Below are 9,505 nucleotides of genomic sequence, written 5' to 3'. Positions count from 1 at the left end.
CTGCGTCCCGACCCAGAATGCATTTTGACAAGGTCTTTGAAAAAGCGGCGCGGCTAATTCAAGATGGCGGAGATGGACCAGCTGTTAGACGAGAGTGAGTAACAACACAAATTCAAGGAGTTTTGCAGTGTAAACACACAACCGTCCCGTGGTGATAAAATACATATTTGGTTATAAGCTGCTATCGGTGTCCATATAATAAATATCGTAAGTTTTGGGCAGACTTCGTAAGGTCATTTTTAGACGCAAAGATATACCGGTCTGTCCAGGTCAGCTAACGCTTGTTAGCAGGAGAGGCTAACCATAGCTAATGTAGGAGTTGAGCAAGTTACTTTAGCCCAACTGGGTAAACAAATAACGTTAGCTTAGCTACTAGCTAACGTCTGCTAACCCTACATCGTACGCAGCAATAACAAAAGGACTGCTAGAACGTCACTACTGGGGAAAAATACACGCTAGCTACTAGCTACCTGGTTTTCTGGGTATAGATTTTTAGTGTTCTGTGACATCTTCCTTATATTTAACGGTAGTTAGCGCAGGTTAAAGTTGCATGGTAACGCGTTGTGTTTCATATTGACAAGCTGGTTAAGGGAAACTAGCCAAGTTATGTGGCTAGTTAACACCTGAAATAGTCATGTTAGTTGATGTGAACGTAGTTAACGTAACTGAATATGATCTCTGGATTGTAACCTAGTGTAACGTTAGCTTGTTCAGCTCATTTCTTTGATATGATCTGGTCAGCTGATGTTAAACCCGTACTTGACAGCTGAATTGGAGGGTAAAGGCCTAACTGACTGCGCTAGCATTCACTGTATCTAACTTCAGTTTAACCCAGCTGGCTGCTGTCAATGTTTAAAGGACAGACTCGTAGACGTCAGTAATTTACATACGTTTTCTATGATAGCCAAAATAAACATATCATATTAACTTAAAAATAAATCATGAACTTAAAATTAGAGAACATAGCCTAATTATCTTATTCATCGCAGTAATATGATTAGCAAAGTATTCATAGCATTAATAGTTAGTGTAAAACAACCCTTTTTTCAGTTTATTGGGAACTCCTAGCTCAGACCACTGCAGTGTAATATGTATAATTATGATGACCAGTGTGCTTTGTATATTGTCCACTTCATTCAAATCATTCAGTTTAGTCTAACAACAGATACACTTTAATACAGTACAGTTCAAAAGCACCACCATCCTCCAAAATAATCATAAAGTTGAATCAGCACCTCTTTATATTGTATTATAGCCTTCATGTAAGCAGGACTTAGTGCAGGATTGTTGTATTAAACTGCATTAGTTTTAGCTCTTTGTTCCTAATAATCTGAGTGTATGTGTTTTCTAATGCTGTTAGTGCAAGACTGTAGATTGATGTAGCCCAATTTGTCCTCTTCCTCAGGCTCTTCAGCAGAGGCACTTGTCAGTCTAAAAGGTATGTAGGCACTTTCTGTATCTATCATTCTCTACATTTGTTCTTAGCACTGTGTAAGTACATTGGGAGCTACTGGAATCTGTAGTGTAATTCTCTGTACGCCAAAACATACTTTTTCAATTAAAATAATTCAGATTTGATCTTGTTTGTATATGTGTTATAGGTAGACTGCTATAGGTAGACTGTTGAAATATTTTCAGGAATCTTAAATTCTTCTACTTCCCATACTTATACTAAATTCTTATACTTCTTTATGACCCACCATAAAGACAAGCTTACAGTGACAACCCACACTACCTGAACATTGTGGGTGACAGATTAAAGGAAAAACCAACATAAAGAGCCATAGTAAGGTGTTGCACCACCACATGCTGCCAGAACAGCTTCAGTGCACCTTGGCATTGATTCTGCAAGTCTCTGGAACTGTACCGGAGGGATGGAATGCCATTCTTCCAAAAAATATTACCTGGTGGTGTGGTGTTTTTATGATGGTGGTGGAGAGCACTGTCTAACATGTTGGTCCAAAATCTCCCATATATGTACAGTTGAAATGAAATGTGGTGACCGCTGATTCACATAAATTTTATACTCCTCAAACCATTCAGTGACCCCTGCGCTCTATGGATGGATGGATTGGGGGGCGGGGGATCATTCCCATCTGAATAGGAATGTTTCATGATGGGATAAAGGTGATCATTTAGAACACCTTCTTATATTGAATACAGTGACCAATCCTTCTAAGGGGAAACCATCCCAGAAAAATGCTCCCCCCACAACACAGCAAAGTTACCAGATCCCCTCACTGAAGCGGTCAAGCATGCAGGCATGTGCCAATCTTTTGGTATATGCCACATATGTACTCGCCTGCTTATCAAGAATATGGTGAAGAATGACTCATCCTGCCATATTACTTTTTCCACATCTCTGTAGACCAGTGCCTATGGTTTTTGAACTACTGAACTCTCAAATGAGCATAAATCTTTGTAATGACGGGTTTATGCACTGCAACCCTTCTCTAAGATCCCTCCCTATGTAACTGTCGATGGACTGTACTTGCTGACACAGTCTGATCACGTCCTGCATTTTGACATTCTCAGTCACCTGAGGAAGAGCTGCCCTTCTCTTTTTCCTTACGCATTGCACTAATGCACGAGCATCAGAATTATCAAATGTGTGATTTTGACTTCAATTTCCAACCCTATTCACTGATATATTTCCCCTAGATCTAAGTGCAGATATTACTTTAGTCACTGTTCCTATTGAAACACGAGCCAGTTGAGCAGTCTTTGTGACTGAAGCTCCTGCAATCTGTGCCCCAACAACGAACCTTTCAAAGTCACTTAGATCATTTTCTCTTCTTCAATTTGATACAAAATCTGAATCAACTGCACCTGCTCAGCCTTTTTTTTTCATGCCACAGAGCATTACTGGATGTTAATTGCTTAATTGTACCATGTAGTGCACCTGTGTGGAAACATGCATTTGTTATGTTTCTCCACTCATTTATTCAGGTTTCATTAATTTGCCACCCGTCTGTAATTGTGTTATAATTTTCCCCCATTGCAGTTTTGTATGTATCTTTGCAAACATAAATGTTTGTTTAAGACTTTACATTTTTTCTGTGATTTGAGAATAGTTTTTAGTCTGACATTTGATAGGGAGTAGGTCTGAGTGGGGTCTTTAATCTGGTGTTCTGACACTATTTTGAATAAATGCATTGGTTTTCATACAGAGGGCAGTTTGTCCAACACTCTGAATGAAAAGAACAGTTTCCCAAGAGCTCACAACACCAGGGGACGACATTCCTCCCTCACAATGGACACGGTAAGAAGCACACTGTTGTTTTCAAAGTTTTAAACTTGTGAAGAGGTAGCAACAGAGGAGCTTCTGTTATATAAACAATTAAATGAAAAGTTAGTTAATATGAAAGTACAAACTTCACAAGGACAACTGAAATTCACAACAAGTAAATGGCATTGTCTGTTACTCAGTAATTAAGGGGTTTTTGTTTAGTATGGAAGTATTGTTCGTGTTGATTCACTGTCTATGATCTTATCTCCTGCAGTTAAGTATTTTCTTTGCAATTGTCTTTTTCAGCTAAATAGTTTAATTTATTGCTTCATTATTATTTTCACACAAAATGTGAATTTGGAAGAAATATGAATTCCTCATGCACCTGGTCTAGTGCAAATATGTGTATTCCATTTTGCACTGAATTAAAGTAGTAGGCATTATTTCTAAATGCCAGTGGCAAAGTTTGGGACACAGGACTTCAGGAGGGAGTGTAGTATAAAATGCGACCCAGTCAGGCAAGAGCAAAATGTGACAGTGTGCTTGAAGTGGATATTTTCACCTCACTAGAAAATTCTTTGTGTCAGAAGTGTTAAATCAAAGGTAAAGACAGCAACTATCCAAAAAAAAAAACCCCATTGTTTACATGTATTTACCTGCATACATATCGAGTATTCTTCATTCTTATTGCTTGGATCTGGAGTTTATCTATAGGACTGCACTGAAAAAAATAATTTTCTTGATACAGAAGGTTCTGATTTTTTTTCTACTGCTTATTAAATCTATTTCTTTAAAGTGACACAAGATTATTGCACACAAATATTTGTGCCAGGTATGAAAAGAGTTTTATTCTTTCAGCATTATTGGCTCTATTCATGAACATTATCATTCCAGCCCACACGGAGCTCAAAGAGGAGCCGTTTGTTTCGGGATGAAGATGAGCAGCCACAACAGCGTCTCCCCTCCAGATCCCCTCGGAGGAGCCAGAGGGTCACCACCACACCACAGGTAAAGCTTATACACCATGAGAATTATTCATAGTGAAAAGCGGTAATAATTTCCCACTTTCCTACTCTTGCGTTGCTTTTAAAGATGTTGTAAAAAAGTGTGGAGAGATAATGGTTGGCAGACACTGCAACATTGCTTCATGGAGCTTGGAACTTCCCTTCCTATTGCACTTCCGAAAACACACTAAAATGGCTATATTATGATGTTAACAAGTTTATTTATTAACAAAGAGATGGTAGCCAGTGCCTATTCTGACAGTATTTCCATTTGCTGCTTTACAATACACACTGAATGCGCTGAAGCTGCCGGACACTGCTAGATATTTGCTGCTTGTCGTGGAAAATTAGCTGGATGTGAAAGAAATTTAATTGAATAACTGATGTTTTAATGTTTTTTCTTTACAGAAGTTTTCTAATGTGGTGACACCAGATAAAAAGGCATCCCAGAAAATAGGGCTGAGATTAAGAAACCTCCTAAAGCTACCCAAAGCTCACAAATGGTGCATCTATGAGTGGTTCTACTCTAATATTGACAGGTAAAGTCTCGCTTTCACCTTCAGGAGACAGTTATCTTAAACAGGTACGAAATACAAAATAGGGAAAAATTAGCTGCCTACACATGGTCTGAGCTCAGCTTGTCACTATGTTTGGTGCAGATTGAATGCCAAGTGCTCAACATCATACAATGTATCTTCTCTCTGTAAAGGAAGTGTTAAATTCATGCTGAAGAAAACTCTAGTGACATGTACTTTTAAATTATTAACACTGTTAAACTGACTAAACTAATATTGTTATAGTGTTACAACAACACGCCTAGACTTCCAGAAGCTGAACTTTTTGATTAGCCGTAATTGGGTAATTTAAAGCTAAAATTTTGGTTAATATACAGTATCTTTGTCTAAAGGATTTTTCACTTCTATCTTTTCTTCCAGACCTCTTTTTGAGGGTGACAATGAGTTCTGCCTGTGTCTCAAAGAGTCTTTCCCCAACTTAAAAACAAGAAAGCTGACAAGAGTTGAGTGGGGAACAATCAGAAGACTGATGGGGAAACCTCGACGGTATGCTGCCATCCTTACTTACTTACATCCTTGCCATCCACTTTCTGCCTCTACACACTATTTTCACTCATTGCCCCCCCATTTTTCTTTGATATGTTAAATATTTGAAACTGCATTTTTCATAAGACTGTTTCCTCCTGTAAAGAGAAATAGTGTTATAGCAATGTGTTGTTCTGTTTCGTCCAGGTGTTCATCAGCATTTTTTGCTGAAGAGCGAACAGCGCTGAGACAGAAGAGGCAGAAGATGCGCCTGCTGCAGCAAAGAAAACTGTCTGACGTGTCGAACTGCAAAGACCTTCCTGATGAAATCCCCCTGCCTCTCATCATAGGAACCAAAGTCACTGGTAAGATGCCTGAAATGTAGATGCATCATTTTCAGCAGTTACAACAGCAGGACATTTCAGTTAAATGACCTGCAAAGCAATCCAGTTTACATTTTCAGTATTTGCCTGATTTTTGCATGTCAAACAGTAGGAGCATTTTTAATCCCTTTATTGATCACAACATTTCAAGCAACCTGATATTTTTATGACTATGTAATGATCAAATAAGAGAACTATTAAGAGTGAGAGGCTAAACCCTAATTGCAGTGAAGTCACTGAAGTGTTATGTGTAGTACCAATTCAGTTTTTCCTTCAACAGCTCGACTCCGAGGTGTCCATGATGGGCTGTTCACTGGGCAGATTGATGCAGTGGACACCAGCGCTGCCACGTATCGTGTCACCTTTGACCGCACTGGTCTGGGAACACACACTGTGCCTGACTATGAAGTCTTGGTAAGATTTGCAAATCGGCTTGCTAAGATAACAGCTGCTCTGAGGCTGCATTCGCACTAATATGTTTTCATTTTAAAACACATTCCTATTGCTTCTTTTACACCTGGCACCCATAGTATTCTTTAGTTTTGGAACCTATAAAATTGGAGACTTTTGGAAACATTCCTGGCCCCATTTTAGTTTGAAAACTATGGGGCTGCATTTTTGTTCTTTTTTTTATACTTTAATAACTGTACTTGAAGGAGTTTCATGATACATTGTTGTGATGATTGTGTTTTCCAGAGCAATGAACCCAATGAGACCATGCCCATTTCAGCCTTTGCCCAGAAGCACCGGACAGCACGCTACATGCAAAACCTCATGACTCCACCCAGAGCGCCCTACCCGTCCGCTGCTACCCCTGTCCTTATGGTAATATGAACCTACATTTAATGACAGATTTATATGTGTTGTCCCATCAAACTTGCCCTCATAAATGCATGACCAGTTCTATTGGTTGTAAATGACTTTTTGGTTTTGGCTTTGACTGTGAGTAGATTTTTTTACTGCAACAGTTACTTGGTCATTTATTCTGACAAGGTTTTGTTTAACATATCTAGTTCAAGAAGGTTGTAAATATATACATACAATAGTATATTTAGAGAAAGACAGATCAGGGAGTGTCACATTCAATAACGTCATCACAACAAAGAATTTATTGAATTGAAGGAAAAATCTTAAAGCAATCCTAGTTCTTGTGTTATTTCTGTGAAAGAGAGAATCAATGAAAATAAATGGATCCAATGACAGGACAAGTGTGCAGTATATTGCTACTACAGAGCAAGTCTTCAGAAAAATGGCAAATCTCTTCCTCTGCATTGCTTATGAAGATGAATCACTCCACTGTGGGATTTTTTTTTTTGTTACAGGACAATGACCCTCTTATCAACCAGTCACCATGGAGGAACAAACTGCCTGGTGCTGAGGGGGATACTCTGGGAGGATTTCCTGTGAAGTTCCTGGTCCAAGTGGTAAATGCTGTCAAATGGAAAACTAAAAGGTGGCATCCTAAAACTTTTTTAACACATTGTTTTAACCAGTTCTTTCTTATTTTTTCATGATTAGACGAGGCTGTCCAAAATCCTCATGATCAAGAAAGAGCATATCAAGCACTTGAAAGAAATGAACACAGAGGCAGAGAAACTGGTATGATCATAATTTGATTTAAAGTTTCGCCAACATGTGAATATTTCTGAATGCATTCTTCAAGCCCAGGTAACCTATCTTTGTGTTTTCATGTTCAGAAGTCGTACTCGATGCCTATTGACCTGGACTTCCAGAAACGATATGCGACCACAGTGCTTGAGCTGGAGCAGCTCAATAAAGATCTCAATAAGGTGCTGCATGAAGTTCAGCAGTTTTGCTGTGAGGTATGTCAATAGAGACACTTCAGTCTCATCACTAATTACTATTAGTAATACTATGACTATTTCATGCCCTGTTCAATCTTGAACAATCTGAAAAAATAAACTGATAAAATAAACAGAGCCTTGTTTAAATCAACAATGTGTGTTTGTCCAGCTCGCTCCAGATCAGGGTATGGTTCCAGCTGACCATCCCACAGAGCTGCGGCGGCGTTGTGAAGAAGAGGCCCAGCAGATGGTGCAGCTGAGTAACTCCCTGAAGGATGGACAGCAGAGTGTGACAAACCCCAGCCTCACACACCTCATCTCCCGCCTCACTGCTCTGCTCCTACAGATCAAGGTAGAGGATATATCCACACTGCTGCTGTCTGCTTTCAAATTTCTCAACATATGTCAGGATGACATTGGGCATTCTCTCTGAGTTGCATTCTGGTTGAAGTTTATCCTCGTTTATTCGTTTTTATTCTCTGTGATGAAAAACGTCTTGTTGGTGAATTCAATTTTGAGCATCTTCATATCAAAAATTCAAAAGATTTTCTATTACGGAGTGGCACTTGATTACATGTTATTTATCTGTTCTTTCGGCTTGTTTCAGTGTCTGGCAGATGGAGGAGACCTGAATTCATTTGAGTTCAAATCTCTAACAGATTCCCTTAATGATATAAAGGCATCAATTGATCCCTCCAACCTCAGGTAAATGAAGCTACAGTATTTCTATCTACACAGCTGTACAATCTAATTGATGGAAGGGTTCATAGTTTTGTATGTGTTTAAATTGTATGCACAAGCAATGTACATTTTTTCCTTTTCTGGTACAATGTCAGTCACTTACATCATTATCTCTTATGTCTTTCCAGTTGCTTCCAGAATAATGTTGAGATCCATGTGGCACACATCCAGAGTGGCCTTAGTCAACTGGGCAATCTGCATGCGTTTGCTGCCAACAACACCAATGCAGTCTGAGGACCTGCATCGTCCTCACCACACACACAGGTGCATGCACACCCACAAATGTGTGGTCCATTAATACTGTCTTTTGAGATGGTGCTTTCACCTGAACTGTCAATAGACTGAACAAAAGCCTGCGTGGATGTTGTGGACCACCTCTACACAATTTGAATTTGGATGTCCAAGTGAAACGGCTCTGCCCAGGCTCCTGATGCTTTGTGCTGAAGGGAGGGAGGATGTCAGAAGTATTTTACCCCCCCATTTTATTGTTTGAAAATGTTTGTGCGCCCAATTGAACACAAACCTGAAAGAGTCTTTCACTATTCTATTGCCACAAATCCACTTCTCCAAACTTTCAATGGTTATTTATTGGTTCATTGTGCCAAACATTGATTCTTAGAGTTTTTATAGTCCATATTTATTTATTTTTGAGTAGGTGTGTATGGTTATGAAACAATATTTTGCTATCTCTAAAGTTTCCCCCGGTAAGTGTTGTGTTCTGTTGCTCCGCTGATGGTAAGCACAGGGGAGGCTAAAGAAATGTTTTATAAAATCGTTTATTGTAGATAATTGTACAATATCTCTGATTATTAGGACTATCGTCAACATTTCTGCTGTGTATTCAGAAATGACTTTTGTAATTTTGTGTGCACTGAAAAGAGATTTTGGTATTTTTATAAAGGAGAACTCTGGGGTTTTGATGCCTTTTACTCCCTAAGATGATCTTTGCATTTCCACATTTGGCATGGCTGTTGCTGCAACCCCCACACTAAGCCTGCATCACTGATGTAACCCTGAAAATTCAAGTCAACAGTTTTTTCCTAGAGAATCTCCTTTTTCAGTTTTGTAAAGTTGTATATGAGAGTGCCTCAGGGCAATTGTATATAAATGTTTCCGTCTTTTTATATTAAACATAATATTGCAAAGCAGTATTTGGTTTTCTACTTTTTAGTCTTTATTAACAAATGAAGTATCAATATTTTTCTTTTACAATCATCAGTTTTATTACTATTTTACAATAAATACACATTTTCATTTTATGCAAACAAACAACTGTATACCACCTCTTATGATACATGTAGTT

General features: G+C 38.7%; 1 protein-coding gene across 1 annotated transcript; it reads left to right on the top strand.

Moving 5' to 3' along the window:
• The first annotated feature begins 18 nt into the window (after positions 1–18).
• On the top strand, positions 19–9,350 carry lin9 (lin-9 DREAM MuvB core complex component). Its single transcript, XM_023400451.2, has 15 exons — positions 19–94; positions 1,406–1,438; positions 3,171–3,262; positions 4,124–4,237; positions 4,642–4,772; positions 5,169–5,294; positions 5,481–5,638; positions 5,937–6,070; positions 6,353–6,481; positions 6,979–7,080; positions 7,175–7,255; positions 7,354–7,479; positions 7,631–7,813; positions 8,069–8,166; positions 8,331–9,350. Exons 1-15 carry the CDS (start codon positions 64–66, stop codon positions 8,434–8,436), a joined length of 1,644 nt encoding a protein of 547 aa, XP_023256219.1. The 5' UTR covers positions 19–63; the 3' UTR covers positions 8,437–9,350.
• The last annotated feature ends 155 nt before the right edge of the window (positions 9,351–9,505 follow it).

This window comes from Seriola lalandi, unplaced genomic scaffold (assembly GCF_002814215.2).
Source record: "Seriola lalandi dorsalis isolate HSWRI2012SDOR001 ecotype SW California unplaced genomic scaffold, Sedor1 jcf7180002052504, whole genome shotgun sequence".
Lineage (NCBI taxonomy): Eukaryota > Metazoa > Chordata > Actinopteri > Carangiformes > Carangidae > Seriola > Seriola lalandi.
The sequence above is the reverse complement of the archived record's forward strand: the minus strand, read 5'-3'. Positions and strand labels throughout refer to the sequence as shown.